The 16,475-nt window shown below is 47.1% G+C and overlaps 2 protein-coding genes across 5 annotated transcripts; one reads left to right on the top strand and one right to left on the bottom strand.

Annotated features, from left to right (window-relative positions):
* Positions 1-21: 21 nt before the first annotated feature.
* On the top strand, positions 22-14,174 carry RGP1 (RGP1 partner of RAB6A GEF complex). 4 transcript variants are annotated; one of them, XM_074330701.2, is made up of 9 exons: positions 22-159; positions 559-693; positions 1,072-1,208; positions 1,474-1,557; positions 1,658-1,807; positions 2,081-2,227; positions 2,432-2,559; positions 2,762-2,951; positions 3,458-3,841. In XM_074330701.2, exons 2-9 carry the CDS (start codon positions 578-580, stop codon positions 3,679-3,681), a joined length of 1,176 nt encoding a protein of 391 aa, XP_074186802.1. In that variant the 5' UTR covers positions 22-159; positions 559-577; the 3' UTR covers positions 3,682-3,841. The 4 variants fall into 4 exon arrangements, with proteins under 4 accessions (XP_074186802.1, XP_074186800.1, XP_074186803.1 ...); XM_074330699.2 differs by having other exon boundaries at positions 42-181; positions 3,458-14,174; XM_074330702.2 differs by having other exon boundaries at positions 43-174.
* Positions 3,877-4,906, bottom strand: MSMP (microseminoprotein, prostate associated). The gene is made up of 3 exons (XM_019729078.3): positions 4,777-4,906; positions 4,451-4,559; positions 3,877-4,082 (listed from the first exon to the last, which is right to left on the bottom strand). Exons 1-3 carry the CDS (start codon positions 4,904-4,906, stop codon positions 3,902-3,904), a joined length of 420 nt encoding a protein of 139 aa, XP_019584637.1. The 3' UTR covers positions 3,877-3,901.
* Positions 14,175-16,475: the final 2,301 nt, after the last annotated feature.

Here is a 16,475-nt window from a genome sequence, read left to right as displayed (position 1 = left end):
CCGGTCCGGCCAGCCCGGCGCTTCCGGCCGGAAGGGGCCCGGTCATGGGAAGGGGCTGAAGGGAAGTCCCGCCTCTGCTGCGGACGCCGCCACGCACTTGGCCTAGTCCAGAAGGGGCGGGTCTCCGTGTGCCGAGACCCCCAGTGTCGACCGTGCGAGGTGCCTGGGCTGGAGGCACGAGGTGACGGGGGTCCGTGGCCTTGGGCTGGGACGCGGAACCTTGAGAGAAGCGGGGCGGAGGCCGGGCTGGGGTTCCGGGGGGGGGGGTAGGGGGAGTAACCCGATGCCGAGAGGAGCGGGCATTTGGGACCCTGAGCGACGCCCTCCCCCTAGGCAGTACTGAGTCAGCTACCCCCGGTACCTCCCGTCCATTTCCTTGTCCCCAAATCCAGGCGCTTCTTTTGGACACCGTGGTGCTGACTGCCTGTCTCCTCGGTTCTCAACCCTGGACTTCACTCAGACACCCTCCCAGCCATTGTACTGACCTGTGACCCCCCCCCCCCACCCCCCCCCCCACCCCCCCCCCCCACCCCCCCCCCCCCCCCCCCCGTCTCCTAGATCCGATCCCGGAGCTGCCATGATTGAAGTGGTAGCAGAGCTGAGCCGAGGTCCTGTGTTTCTGGCGGGGGAAGCGCTGGAGTGTATGGTGACAGTCACCAACCCTCTGCCCCCCACAGCCACTTCTGCATCCAGGTGAGGATGCTGGTACCGAAGAAGGTGGTCCTTCTGGGAGGAAGCTTGGTATCTACAGTGCTAAGCCAGAGCTCAGGTTGTTTCGTAGTTACATCCACCTTCCTGCTCATGGTGCTCTCACTGTAGGAAAGAGCTATTTAACAGAAGATGTGGTTGACATACCCTTTTTCTGCTTTCCTCCCTCCCCCCTCCCATTCCCCTTTTTACCCACAGTGTGCTTCTGTTTGTTTAACGGTTTCTCTTTGGGATTCTGGATTCCCTGATCCCTACGACAGCCACTTCAACCATGTTGGTCTCAGATAATGTGGTAGGGAGTTTGGAAGAGCATTGGTGAGGTCGGGAACTCCCCTCTGATGCCTCCTTTCCCTCCTCCCATAGTGAGGCTCTGGCCTGGGCCAGTGCCCAAATCCACTGCCAGTTCCATGCCAGTGAGAGTCGAGTAGCACTGCCTCCCCCTGACTCCAGTCAGCCAGATGTTCAGCCTGACAGCCAGACTGTCTTTCTACCACACCGAGGTTAGAGAAATGGAGGAATTGTCCCTGAAGGGTGAAGTTATTAAATCGTTGGGTGGGTCATTATAGTCTCTGTGACTTGGGGGTGTGGGGGAATGTAATTGTTGCTTTGGGTATGTGAGACTGTTGCTACCTCGCAGCAAGAAGAGAGGAGTAGCTTCCTGTGGGCTGCCCTTTGTTAGCAGTGCTTACTGCTCCCATTTGATGTGCTAGACTCATCCAGTACTGGAGAATGAGGTCATTAAACTGCAGTCCTTATGTTTTTCAGGTGAGAGGGGTCAGTGTATCCTTTCCACTCCACCAAAAATCCTATTCTGTGACCTGAGGCTAGACCCTGGAGAATCCAAATCATGTGAGTGACTTTCTCCCACCCTTGGATTGCCTTCTAAGGCTCCTGGAGGGAGGACTTCTCTGACTGCCTCTGGCTGCCCTGACTACTACTTCCCAACCAGACTCCTACAGCGAAGTGCTGCCCATAGAGGGACCACCCTCCTTTCGGGGTCAGTCAGTCAAGTATGTCTACAAACTGACCATTGGCTGCCAGCGTGTCAACTCACCCATCACTTTACTCAGGGTCCCTCTGAGGGTTCTTGTGTTGACTGGTAAGTAAAGGTTCCTGGAGGGAAGGGCCGGGGAAGAGCCTCACCAAAGCAGGAATCATCTTTAGAGAGCTTGTGAGAGGGGCTGGAGGGAAGCTTCCTGGTCTTAGTGAAGGTGCAACAGAGTTGGGGAGGGAGGGTTCTGGAGAATAGATTGAGATGTGTACCTCAGCTGTGGCTCCCTTTACCTTCAGCCCTCTCAGGTTGGAGTCTAAAACCCTAACCTCTGCTCTTTGTTCCTGCCGAGCACTTCTTTTCCATTCATTCTCTTTCCAGGCCTTCAGGACGTTCGGTTTCCCCAGGATGAGGCTGTAGCCCCATCCAGTCCATTCTTGGAGGAGGATGAAGGTGGGAAGAAGGATTCATGGCTAACTGAGCTGGCTGGGGAGCGCCTCATGGCTGCCACATCCTGCCGAAGCCTTCGTGAGAATCCTTTCCAAATGCCTCACCCTGTATTCCCCTCATAGTATTTCTCAGAGGCAGGTTCTCCTAACTGCCATATACTTCTGAGGATCCACTGATACCCCAGATTATAAAGAAAAGCAGCCCCACCTTTTGGCTTCTGCCTCCTAGCTCTAGACATTCCCCAGTGTGGACTCCACGCTTACAGTGTCCCATTTTCTCCAGATCTGTACAATATCAGTGACGGTCGAGGAAAAGTTGGGACATTTGGCATCTTCAAATCTGTATACAGACTCGGCGAGGACGTGGTGGGGACCTTAAACTTAGGGGAAGGAACTGTAGCTTGTTTGCAGGTGAGAAGGGAGAGGGGCTTTTGGGGCGCTGGGTCTGAAGGGCTAGGGTGAAGGAGAAGGGCCTGCATAAAGAGGGGGGGTATGTAGAAGTGGATAGTAGGGTCAGTAGGGTCTCTTTGGTAAAACAGGTTGAGGTTGGGCTGCCCTCAGCTAGAGTCAGCACTCCCCAATGCCTACTGGCATGCGCTTCTCTTGCTCCCAGTTTTCAGTAAGCTTACAGACCGAGGAGTGTGTACAGCCTGAGTACCAGCGGCGCCGAGGGGCAGGGGGTGCCCCTTCTGTGTCCCACGTGACTCATGCCCGGCACCAGGAGTCCTGCCTACATACAACCAGAACCAGCTTCTCCCTCCCCATCCCTCTCAGCTCCACCCCAGGCTTCTGCACAGCCATTGGTGAGACCCTGATTATTATTGGAGGTGGGGAGAGCGAATAAAATAGGTGGGGAGAGAGACTAAAATACTGTGCTTAGGTGGAGTGTAATGGATCCTGATTCCTAACACACTCCCAGACATACCCACATCCAGTCTCTGACCCTTAACACTTGCTCACATCTTCAAATTGTTTCCTAGATGCACTGACCCCTAAACTCTTACCACCTTTGCAGATCTCCTTCCGTAGCCCTGCCTACTGGGACCCTGTGGTGCACTGATCTCTGGTTCCCACCAATGTTACTTCACACTCCCGTCTTGACTATCTCACACTTGGGTTATTACTTCTTAACACTGCTGTCCTTATTGTCACATTTGTGCTTCATACACTAGATTTCTTCAGAGAAACACTTGATCTTCGCTTTCTCCCCCTCTTCCCGAGTAGAGGTTTATGCTCATTTGCTGACCACACCCTGTCATTGGCTTTTGTTCTCGACTTCTAATGTCTCTGCCTCTGTCTGTTTTTTCAGTGTCCCTGAAGTGGAGATTGCATTTTGAATTTGTAACATCCCGAGAACCAGGTTTGGTGCTCCTGCCTCCTGTGCACCAGCCCGAGACGGTCACCTGGACAGGGCCTGAGCAAGTGCCTGTAGACACCTTCAGCTGGGACCTCCCCGTCAAGGTGCTGCCTACAAGCCCGACCCTGGCCTCATACGCGGCTCCAGGCCCTAGCACCAGCACCATAACCATCTGAAACTGGCCTACATGGCACTCCTTTCGTCAGGATACTGAGAACTGAGCACCGGGACTACAGTAGGGCCCATTTTTCCCACCTGGGGTCCAATGGCACGGACAATGAGAGGCTTTCAGCTGTAGCATTAATTTATTTATTCAGAATAAATTGGCAGCTGCTAGTGGTTTCCCTGGAAGTGGCAGCAGCAGTGGGCAGTCAGCAGAGGGGTGATCAGTTGAGTTTAGCTGGAGTGGGGAGCAGGAGCCCCAGGAACAGGGGTGTTAGCTGAGCCCCACTCTGGGTCAGGCCCGCCCCCTTTGCAGGGCAGCCGAGGGTCAGATTTTTGCACCAGGGAGAATTGGCAAGTTCCTGCCTCCTGTCGTACCTCACACTCAGCGGGGAAGTCGATGGGGTGCTGGGACCTGGGGAACCAAAGAATGGGGAAGAGGTCAGCACAGTGAAGGGCCGCAGTGATCCTCCCTCACACCCCCCTCCCAGCATCCCTCCCATGTCTTCCCTCAGTTTCCCCTGGTCCGCCAGCTAAGTTCTCACCTACCAAATGCGGATTTGTCGTTGCACAGCAGGAGTATTTTCCCTCGGGATCTACCCCTTCCTCCCTCACTTTGTGGTCTGAAGCCTTACTCTCTCACACTCTTGTTGGTACCTTCAGGTTCAGCCAGCCTTACTGCTATCCTGTTCATTCTCACATGACAGCAATCTAGTCTTGCCCTGGCCATCTCTCAGTCACTCATGTCAGAGCCATTCTCTCTGGCCACCTTCAGTCACTCACGTGTCACAGCAGCCCACACCGACAGGATGCAGACAGGTGCAATGGAAACAGTCCTTGCGGAGCCAAGACTCACCCAGGGTAAAATATTTCCCATCATAGTGGCAGGGAGCTAGGGAAGAACAGGAAATGTTAGTGTGTGGGGAAGTGGTGGTGGCAGACGGAATCACTCTGGAGTAGGAGAAAGTAAGTGCTCGCTACCCCTATATTTAGTCTCCTGTTTCCGAGCTGGAGGGAGTCTGGGTATTCTGACAGAGGATCATCTCTAAGCCCCCCTCCTCCCAATGCCCTCTGCTCCTGTCGTTTCCTAACGCCTTATCCAGCTTTACCTTGAGCTTGGAAGTAGCACTTGCTGTGGACTCCTGGGTGCTGGAGAAGCAGAGACATCAGCAAGCAGATGATCCCCCGGCCTCCCAGGATCCCCTTAGCCTGTCCAGCCCAGAGCATCCTTAGGGCCATTCCTTCGGCACAGCCCTTTCGGACCCTTCTTGGCTTCTGTTCAGGCTACTGTGGTCTTGTCTCCTTGGCTTTTCTTTGTTTCTCTCTTTGAGTCTTACTTTCTGTCTTTTCCCCTGGGCTCCTGTCTCACACCATCTCCGTGCCCTCTGCTCTCACAGTCTTGGAGATGTTTATAAAGTGAGGACCCTGGCCCCCTGCTGAGTAGAGCTGGAAAAGCTGTAACTCTGTTTCCTGAGGTGAGGGCATGAAAACAAGAGGTCTAGCTTTAACAAGCTGTGAGAGCTGATTCATGCCCCCGCATAGCTAGGGGGAGGGAGGTGGCCATGGAAGGGGCACTGGACTGGGCACTTCCCCAGCAAGGAGGTGGGGGGAGTGAGGGTCCCCAGGTGGTCCCCAGATCTCTTCCTGACCTGGAGAGCATTCCACCATCTCCCCCCACCTCCCCGCCCCACAACACCACACATACACATACACACTCTCCAGGGGTGGCTATGCTGGGATCCCTGCCTGGACCGGAGGGAGGCATTTCCTGGGGATGGCTAATCCTGTGCCCCAGCCAAACCGAGGAGCTGCAGTAGGGTGCGCCGGCCAGAGGCTACAGGAGAGTGAACGGGCACCTGGAGTGGAGAATGTTTCTCTCAGACCCCAGGGCAGGGTCTCCCTGAAGTATCCTGGAAACATGGATGCCCCTCAGAGGTTGGAGGGGGTCTCTTTTCCACAGGACTCCTACAGATGGACTGTCCATTGTTCATCACCCCTAAACATAGAGCAGATACAGGATCTCCCTGTATCTGGGGATGGTTCTTTCAAAGAGGAACATCTTGTATAACGCCCTAGTGGTATGAGTCAGTCCAGTTTCCCAGAAGTACCCCGTATGTTATGGAATGGGGATTTAGGGATTTACCCTCTGACATCTTCTTTTGGGTTTTCTGCAGGTTCTGGAGAACCTCAAGATGGGTGATTAAGAGCATAGGTTGTAGAGTCAGACTACTTGGATTCAAATTCTGACTCCACTTAAGAGCCATGTGACTTTGGGCAAGTTACTTCATCTCTCTACACCTGTTTCCTTATCTATAAATTGGGATAGTAATACCAACTCATAGGGTTGTTAAGGATTAAATGAGATAATGCTTGTAATGCTCTTAGCTCTGTCCCCTGCACATAGCCCTCAGAAAATCCTGGCTACTATTGTGTCTGGTGCTAGCGCTTAGAGACATAATAGGTAGACATAGTCTTAATGCCATTGAGCAGCTCTGTGCACAGCTGAAGGCCTCAGTTGGGTGTTGCTCTTTCTAAGCATAGACTTCTGCCCCTTTGACACTCATTCTCCATGTCATTCCTGCCACCTACTTCAAAAACTCCCTCCAGGGTTTGCTTTTGCTCCTGGTATCCTTGAAAGTCTAAGTGTCTGGTTTGAGAAACTGTTGCTGATAAAACCTACAGCACACTACCTTCTCTTCCACCCTGGGAAGAGGTATCGTTTTCTTCTAGCTTACTTTAGGACTCCTTTTTCTCATGGATTCTCATCCGTTTATGCCCTTCCCCACCGATGCAAACTCTCAAATTCTCCTTTCTGACTAATGCTGACCATCTCTTGGGTACTAATGGCCGGGCCCCAGGCCAAACTGGATTTCTTTCATTTTTCTACACTCCAGAGACCCCTGTTCCAAGTATTCCTGTCATATCCACAGGGCCAATCGCTTTGGCATTTATTGTGTTTTTCCTTCTAAGTCTCCAGTCCCATTTACTCCAAGACTCCCACTCCTGTCACCCAGTGAATCAGATACTACTTCTGGCTGACTTTTGTGGAGGGCTTCCCTGCCTCTCACCTGTTCACCATCCAGAAATAACTCATCAGTCCACCTCAACCTCCCTATCTGTTCTCTTCCAAGAAAACAGCTTCAGTGGATGGAGATGCAGACCATTCCACACATTCACCTTAGTCAGGTCTGATACCCTTTCCATTTCAGAGGAATGCCAAGAGATAGAAAACTCACCATTGAAGCAGGGTGCCCTGATGTAGGCTGGTCTGCGGGAGGCATGGCCTGGGACTGCTTTCTTGTTTGGAACAGGCGGATTAGAAGGCTTGTCAAGCACAAGGGTCCAGAAGTCTTGACAGTGGTTGGAAGCTATTCCGCCACCTTTCTCAGGAAGGCACACCAGCTGACACCCTAGGAATCTGGACCATAGACTACCTTCTGCTCCTGCAACTTGGAACCAACCCAATAGGGGTCAGACACAGTGGGGAGCTAGGGAGCATGAATGTGGTGGTGGTGATGCTGGAAGCAAAGGGGCCCAGTGGGGATTGGTGTGAGGTAATGGGGACTGAGAGTGAGAGCTGTCCCTAATGAAGAAGAGGTGGCCGGACACAGACAGGAGAAGGGGGCTTCTGGAAAGAAAGGCTGGGGCTGAGCCACGGTCCCTTTCCCAGAAGTTGGGGAGCAGCGAGGAGGTATTGTTTGAACCCACTTGCATGCCTGTTGGCGCGCACGCGCTCCTGTGTGTACCTGTGTAGCTTCTTGGGAATGGAGGCCACACTTCTGGTTGGTGTGTGTGTGAGTGCATGCATATGTGTAGGGGGTGTCAGTGGTTAGGGCACAACCCGGTGATTCCTGCGGCCGTTGGAGATGCCAGTTGTGGGGGGCGTAGCGGTTGGCGCGCGGGTGAGAGGGGGCGGTTGGCGCGCGCTGCCTGCGCGGGGACAGAAAACATCCGCCGGAGGCCCGGCCGGGCTGCGCTCCAGCAGTGCCGGCCGGGCAGGTGCGCGCGGTGAGGAAGTGAGCGCATTCCGGCCCCCCAGCCGCTGGCCCTCCGGTGAGTCACCGCTGACCCCCGCCGCCTTGGCCGGATAGGCTAGATTGGCTGCAGTGGGGAGATTTGGGGGACCGGAGCCTCGGGAGGGTCGTGGAAGCACCTGAGAAAGTTGAGGGGGGAGGGGTCCCTGTTGGGTGCAGGTCCTCGTTTCACCCCACCTGGGAAACACCTAGTAGACGCGAATGCAGGGCTTGTGACTGAATGGGGGCAGGTGGGAGCGAGCCCCTGGGAGAACATTATGGAACAGGGAGAAGGCCCCAAGTATTCTGTTTGGGGAGGGAAACTCGTGTGGAGAGGGAAAGGGGCCTGGATAGAATGGAGAGTCGGCGAGGCCCAGAAAAGGGCCCAGGATGGAGGCGTGCGGGCTGTGGGGCCAGAGCAATGGGACTAACGGGCTGCAGGCCGGTACCGCACCAGCGCAGGCCTCGGCCAGCAAAGGTAGGTGAAGACTGCCTCCTCAGGTAGGAAGGTGGGGATGACCAACCCCCAGAGATAAGGTCTGTCCAGAGGCCTGTGCGCTTTAGGGAGTAGCCGGAATTAAAGTTATTTGGTTACAGTTGTGATTAGGTCATTAAAGGCTTTGAATGCCTGGATGAGGAATTGGGGTTTGACCTTACAGGTAGAATCTATGGTCTCTGAGCAGGAAGAGTAGTGAGTGGCTTCAAGGCAAGGTTATCTGTATGTAGCATTACGGCTTGATTCAGTCTGCCAAAAAGGGAGACACTGATCTGTTATTTTTATAGTCATTTAAAATTGCATGACTACATTTATCAAACAATTTAATTGTGTTGAAGTTTTAAAGAGAAAAGTTGAAAAATCTGATTCAATATTTGATTTAAAACCCAAAGTGAGGCTATCAAGAATAGTTAAATGGCATTTAGTCTTTTCCTTTGTCTTGCTTTTGTGCTGTATTTTCCCTCACTGACTTGACTGAATTCTCTGTTGTTAATGCCTCTGTTCTTCTGTATCAGTAGCATAGCATACCTGGTTTCCCTCTCCTGCATCTTACAGTCTTGGTTTTTAACCTTAATTTTTTTCTGTGCAGCCCTTTAACCTGCACTATGTATCCTGAACCAAGTAAAAGGTTTCTTGGGATGGGGGCACTGAGCTACAGTATACAGAGACAGGTAACTCAGGCTTACCATCGATGTTAGGTTACTTACTGTCTTCTGTGGACATGTATGTAGCTATAAAATTTCTGTATGTATGTGGCTGATAGAAAGAGAAAGCTAAAGCTGTTTTATTCGAGCTGGTATTTCTAATGGTATTTGGTACTTGTCTCAGAAACTCTATCACGATCTTTATAATTTATGTTATCTTGGGCCAAAGGCAACTACAAGGATTAAGCTCTTTATAATTTATTTTAAAGATCCTTAAACCCTGCAGTCAGTCGCCTTTGGCCCCAAACAAGAAAATCTGGGTCAGTTAATTAAAAATAAAAAATTCCTACTTTGGGCCCTGTTGCTTTCTCCTGTGCTGTTTCAGCCCAGCCCTACCTTATTGCCAGTGGCCTTTGCCTTCATTCCTTCTTTGCTCTGCTGGGCATCTTTAGAGGAAAACTTCACACCAACTTCCTCTACTATAAATTCTCCCTCCCCTCAACTCTACACTTCTGTTTGCCAACATACACCACTGCTTCTTCATTGATTTTTTTTTTTTTTTTTTTTTTTTTTAAGCCCACAGCCCTTTCTGGCTCTTTTCCATCTTTAACACTCTCTTGTTGAAATCTTCTCTTTTTCCTCTTTTCTCTTTGGGAAGACCTCAGATTTTTAAAAGGTTAGTCTTTATTTATTCTGCATGATCCATTTCTGTCTTCTTTCCTCTTCTATCACCTTTTTCTCATTCTGTACTCTGTAAACTCTATTCTTGCTTTTATCAAAACTTTAGTCTTCTGTTTGTTATTAAACATTCTTTCTGTAGATACAGCAAAAGATACTTAGGTTTCCATTACTTTTCCTACACGAAAAAAAGTTTTGAAATTCACATTTGCTTGAGTCTCTTCTTCCTACATTCTGTGTCCAGACGCATGACATGTCCATTATTGTAAAGTCCATCGAGTGACCATTTAAGCTCAGTATTGGGCTAGGCACTGTATAGTGAATTTCATAATCCTAGGGTCAGATTCCTAAATGCTTGCCAACAATAGATGTTGTCGTGTGTGCATGAATGTTCTCATGTACACGCACACAAACTAACATGCACTGGTAATAGAACCGTTAAGTCAATATATGAATATGAATATATGTATATTTAGTGTATTACGTTATAATCAAGCCAGATGCATTTTGGGGTGGAAGATGAGGGTGTGTTAAATTCACAGTGAGGACAGATGTTTTAAGAGACAGCATTCTTTGGCATTTTGTATTCAGACTGGAGAAGAATGAGGGGAGAGTCATTCCTGTGAAGATGAAAAGACTTCTTAAAGGAGGCTGAGTTTCTGGAACTGAGAGAGATGACTTGTAAGGCTGTGGTGAATGGCAGTGGAGGGGAGGAGGGGCCAGAGTTTCAAGAACATATAATTGTTATATCCAAACAGGCCAATATTCTCTCTTGCAAAGAATATAAAAGATTCTCTGGTTGTAGTACTGATTTCAATTATACAAGTAGTCAAGTTTCTATTGATAATCCATATTGAAGTTTTCCTACGCCATCTCTGTACCACTAGAACCATTCTCACCAAATTTTGCTTTATTTTTTTTCTGCTTACAAATCATTGCATTCACAAGGGACCTTATTGCCAGTAATTAAGTCCCTTAATTTTGACTAATTTCCCTACTTTCTTACTTGCTTTTACTTTTCCTACCTCTTCCCATAATCTACTATGGCAGTAGTAGTGACTTTTAAAATTCCATTTATGAGACTCTTACCTTTATCTTGTTTGCAAACTGCTCTTAAAATTATAGACTCAAAACTAGCTACGCAGAAGGCATCTAATTCTTATCTCTGAAAGATGATCAAGTAGGTCTTTGCTTGTCTGTCTCTAAATGGAATGGGTCACTTCCTCCTGCAGTGCCCGCCTTCTACTGTTATCTACCTTTAGTTCTAGAGAGCTCTAAAGCTGACATCTTTCTTGCTATAACAGCTCATATTTTCCCTTACTTTTGTTCTTTGAAACAATATGGAAGAAGTCTACTTCTTTTTCAATGTGGCAGCTCTTTACAGAATTGAAAAGGGTTTGTTTTTTGTTGGCTTATTTGTCTAACCTCTGTTCACTCCAGCACTGTCCAATAGAACTTTCTGTAGCCATGGAAATAGTCTCTACCTGGCCTGTCTAATCATTAGCCACCAGCTACTTATGGCTGTTGAGCCTGGAATTGTGGCTCGTGGGACTTCAGGAACTGGAATTCTCATTTTCTTTCATTTTAGTTCATTTAAATTTAAGTAGCTAGATGAGGTGAGTGACTCTTGTGTTAGCCAGCTCTAAACTCTGGGAGTTAGTACCTGTCACATGGCTGTCTTTCGACTGCTCCAGAAATGTTACAGTCACCTCAGACACCCTAAAAGCATGCGTAACTATGTAGGCTCTTGATCTGCTTGGAGGCCAGTCTTACATGTTGTCGCAACTGAGAAAAAACATAAACCCAAAGCCCGAAGTCCTGATGAGTAATGCCAGTTTTTGTTGAAGGTTTCTCAGAAGGGGGGGAGATGAAGGTTTTATCTCATCTCCCAAATCTCTCAAGCAAAACTTTAAAAAATTCCTCATTTACTCTCTCTCTCTCTCTCTCTCTCTTTCCCTAGGAGAATGAGTACCTAAAGTCCCTCTTCTTACAGTGGCCGCCAAATCTCTCCCTTCTCTTTTCCCTTCTTTCTCAGAAACATCTTTCCTCCTCCTCCTCTTTGAGCCGTACTCCTCCACTCTCCATGAGCACCACTTCTGCCCTCTTCCCCTTTGAGAAGAGTTCTCCGACTTCTTGGAGGTGTGCTCAGGTCTCTCCAACTTCTCTTCCCTTTCGTTATCTCTGCTCAGTAAACCCAAAGAACTTTTTCTGGACCCATCTTTCTTGGGGTTGATTAGAGCTAGAAGATTATAAATAACTTTTTCCCCCTTTCTTGTGTAATTCTTGACTTCCTTCTAGGAGTCTTCTCATTTTCTTTTCTTATCATTGCTGAAGTGTCTTTATTTAGCATTGTTTTGCAGAAGAGTATCTAACGTCTTTTCATTCCAGATTTATGCTTAATAAATCCTAAAGCTACTACTTCTTCACAATTCCTTTATCCATTATTCTTTCATTTTATTTTTTTATTTTTTTGCCTATATGTTATTTTTAATAGGTTTATCATCTCTTTACTGGTCTCCTACATATGAATAGGCTGCACCCACCGAGGGAGCAGCATTCGTTTCTCACTGTTGTCACCCAGTGCCTTGTCCTTCCTTGATTCCCTTTTTGGCTCACAGCTGTTGTCCATACCTACCTCCTTTTATTGTCTGTTGTTCTCATCTCCTTATCCATATTTCTAATAACATTCACTATTTTTTTTAAAATCATTTCTGAAGTTTCAATTTTTTTCTAGGAGACCTCGCATACGTTTCTATACTGTGACCTAAAACTGTAGCATTTCTATGGATGGAGGGTGATGGGGTTGAGGGGCCTCTCAACCATGACACTAACATTTTGGGCTGGATAATCCTTTGTTGTGTTTGGGGGGTGGGGGCTGTCGTGTTTAGGATGTTTAGCAGCATCCCTGGCCTCTCCCCACTAGTAGTACCCTCTCAGTGGTGACAACCCCAAATATCTCCAGACATTGCCAGATGTCCCCTGGAGGGCAAAGTCTCCGTCCTCCCCCCAACGCCTTACCTCCTCCACCCTGAATTGAGAACTACTGTTCTAGAATATTGGCTTTCTGAAATTGATTGCTGGTTATACTTTTGCTCCCCAACTGATTTGTTTGCTTAGCCTGGGCTTTCAAAAGTGTGGTCTTTGTCTTACTTGGTAGGAATTCCTTGGTATTGCAAGTTCCTGAGCTCATCCTAGACCTAATGAATCAGAAACGCTAGAAGTAGAATCTGGAAATCAAATTTTTACCAGATACTACCCCTGCCCTCTCCCCAAACAGGTCATTCTTATGCCCTAGGCTTGACCCTCCTGTGGCATAACTGCTGCATTACCCACATTTTTTTCCTGCAAGTCTTCCTGGTGCTCCAGCTTTGCTTCCGCTCTTGGCCCCAAGATGCCAACACAAATAGGGAGGCCTCAGGTTACCAGGACAACTAGAGCACAGGAAACCGTAAAGGCCCAGCGCTCCCACAGGCATTACAGACTGTGGCTGTGCTGGCCTGCTTTCTCCTTAGGGACTCAGTCATACTTTCTACTCCCCATCTTCAAACTACCCAGACTGGCAGATATCTAGGCCCAAGCCACAGACCCTGAATTTAATGGAATATGGAATGGGTAGGATGAAGAATGGTGAAGGAAGCTTTCTTACATTGATATTCTGGAACACTTTTGTGATAATTGAATTTTGTACTAGTGAGAATTATATTCCCCTAAGAGTTGATGAGATTATGAACTTTAGAGTCATTTATACTTGCTTCATTGGATCTTGAGTTTTGGATCTCTCTGGATCCCTGGCTGGATGTTTTCACAATTTGCTTTAGGTCAAAAGATGTAGCAATCTACTTCTGATACAGGGAGCAGCTAATGTATAGCAAGAAAAGAACAGTTACCATATCATGAATTTTGTTTCTATTTATACTTCATATGAAGCTAGTCGTTTGTCTTAAGGAAGACCATCAGGTTTGATTACGTCTTTAAAACCATGAATACATGAAAATCTACTTGCACTTAGATGCTGAGAAAATGTTGAATTGAACCAAAACGAGCAGCCCACCTCCATGGAATATTTCATGGCCAGAGAGAGAACAAAGCGTGGTAAGGCAGACCTCATAGCTCTGAAGGACTGTCCTGTGGAAGAGGGGTTAGATTTATTTGGTTTAGTTCCAGAAGGTGGAATATGGAACTTTCTTTCAGATGACAGTAATGGGGGACAGATTTTGCTTAAAAAGGAAGACCGTTTGACTAGAGGATGCCAAATTGAAATGAGCTGAATTATTAGGTAGTGAGTTATTTGTGAGTAAATTGTGTGTATAAATGTTAGATTACCATTTGTACAATGTTTGGATGAGATTTTGGACATTAAATTGGGTTTGGCCTATAAGGAGAAACAGGCAAATTTATCGGAAGTCAGTTCACCCTTTCTATTACATGACTCTGTGGCAATTATGAAAAGCCATTACTATTTTTCTAGGTACCTCTGCCAAGTTAACCCCCTTGAGTCACTGAATATTAGAGTTGGTAGTAGAGTCTTTAGAGATTTCTCAAATGTTGTTCCCTAGTCCTCTGGAGATTCCTCAAGAATGCCTCAGAGGTGGCTAACAGAGGTGAAATGAAGGCTAGCTGGGGCTCTGAGCCCTTTATCCATGCTTCAGCCAGAAAAATCTTGCCTTTTTTTTCCCCAGAAAAAAAAAGGGTTCTGCTGAAAAAAAGTCTTAGAGCCCCTAATATTCTAACTTCTTCATTTTATTGACAAGGAAACTGATGTATGGAGCAGGGAAATGTCTTGCCAAAGGTCACATAGATAATAAATTTCAGAGTTGGAATTTGAATCTAGCTCTTCTAATTCCAATCATTTGTTTTCTCCACTCTATTAGTCTAGCTTATAATTCAGTAAAAGTTTCTCTCCGTTTCACCGGCCATAAACTGTAATCCAGATTTTTATTTCTTCAGATCCACGATTCTCTATTAACCACTGGTCTAGTGCATGGTATCCAATCTCTCCTTCTTCTGGTCTAAATCATATACACTGTTGCCATATTATTTTTTCATGAAACATTGTCTTCATCATAAGCTATCCCTGCTCAGGAACCTTCTCCATGTTGCCTAGGAGAACTTTTCAGCCTGACACATCGTTAGCATTCTTTAGGAGCTTCATTGTACAGCTGAACTTAAGCCGAAATCCATCCTATTATGGGTAATGAATGGCTATACAATAGTGAAATTAAATGAGTACAATACTACCCCCAGATTCTTAACTTCGGCAGGATTTTTGTATGTACAGTTTTAATCAGGGATGATGAGAAGATACAAAAGAAATATTAATAGAAGATCACATCTCATAAAAAGAAGTTGTATAACAATATGTGTGCCATATTTTGCCGTGCATAATGCGCACTTTTTTGCCCAAATTTGTGAGGGAAAAATAAGGAGGCGCATTATACATGGGTAGTACTAATTCCATAGCTATATAAATGTTTTTCATTCTTTATGCTTATGAGTTAAAAGTATAATAATGAAATAAATAAGTAAATGCTATGATTCTTTTATAATACAAACAACAAGTACCTAAATATAAACATGAAAATTTGAACTGAAAAATTAAAACAAAAGATTTTTTCCCCTGAAAGTTTGGGCCAAACACGTGGGTGCATGTTATACATGGGAGCGCATTATACACGGCAAAATACGGTGATACCCTATTTATATATGACACATACGTGTATTTTTTCAAGCAAGAATGAGATGTATGGAATTTGTCTGGAAGAAAATACACCAAACTGATAAGAGACGTTAACTCTGACAGGGATTGAGAAGGGATAGGGGCCAGGGGAGGAAGGGGGACTTAAAATATTTCTTTCTCCACTGAGGAGAGCCTCACAGGATGGAAGGGAAACCTAAGGGACCAAGCTTGGAACTGACAGGGACGGAACTGCTCAGCTGTCTTGCCTGGTTCCACTGCAAACCATTTCTGTGCTTCTCACTTCACTCTGCTAAATAAGTAAAGTCCCAGGAGATCATTTGCTTGGTCAAGCTTAAGTCAAATGCCATCTATGACTCTGTCTGGATATAGATAGGGAGAAAGGATCTGGGGGAAGGAACCAGAGGAAAACTCCTTGGTTTCTGTCAAGAGAAGGCAAACATTTGATTTCACTTTCCCAACAAACCTGAAAGGACACCAGAGTACTCTTAGGAAGGGGACATGGATGCTAGGAGCCACAAATGGCAAATGTCCATTGAACTCATCCCCCCTCTGCCTACTTATCTATAGCTTCATCCTAGGCCTTTCATTACATTGGGGCCAACCCAATCCCTCCGGTGTGGTTTTAGCACTGACTTGGGACTGAGGGGGCAAAGAGTAGAGGGGGAGAGAAGTACAAGGCAGGACAGGTAGAGGGCAGTGAGCAGGTTTTACTTTGCTTTTTCTCCTTCCTGTACTTAACACAGAAAGCTTTTCCAGTGCCTGACACTTTTAAACGTGATCATAATAAACATTTGTAAGTCACGTTACAAATAAAAACCTGATGAAAACGTCTGGCTATTCTAACCTGCTCCTCTGATGACGGAGCTATTCTTCCCCGGTGCCATATAGAGTGTGGCTAGGGAGGCATTTTTGCCCATTTGGGTGTGTGTGTGTTTGTGATAGTGTGTGTGTGTGTTCGTGATTGTGTGTGTGTTTGTGTTTGTGTGTGTGTGTGTGTGTGTGCCTGCCTGTACACATGCCAGATGATTCTCTGCCCTCTGGAAGGTCCAGGCCCCAGTCAGTATGAGAAATGTTCTGTTTTCCCACGGTGGGGATTCTTCACTTTTGAAGCATTAGCTTTCTGATAAAAATAGCTTTTACAACTCTTATCATAGCTTAGGCCTGATTTTTTAAAAATTAACTTAGGTTTATCATGAAAGAGTGTGCAAATTCACACTCTAACTTCTGTGAATTGGAAAACAAGTTCTCTAACCTACTTCATTTCCACTGGTCAGACAAT

This window comes from Rhinolophus sinicus, chromosome 16 (genome assembly GCF_057876585.1).
Source record: "Rhinolophus sinicus isolate RSI-liver-muscle chromosome 16, RSI-T2T, whole genome shotgun sequence".
Classification (NCBI taxonomy): Eukaryota; Metazoa; Chordata; class Mammalia; order Chiroptera; family Rhinolophidae; genus Rhinolophus; species Rhinolophus sinicus.
Note: the sequence above shows the minus strand (reverse complement) of the source record. Positions and strands in the feature narration are given on the sequence as shown.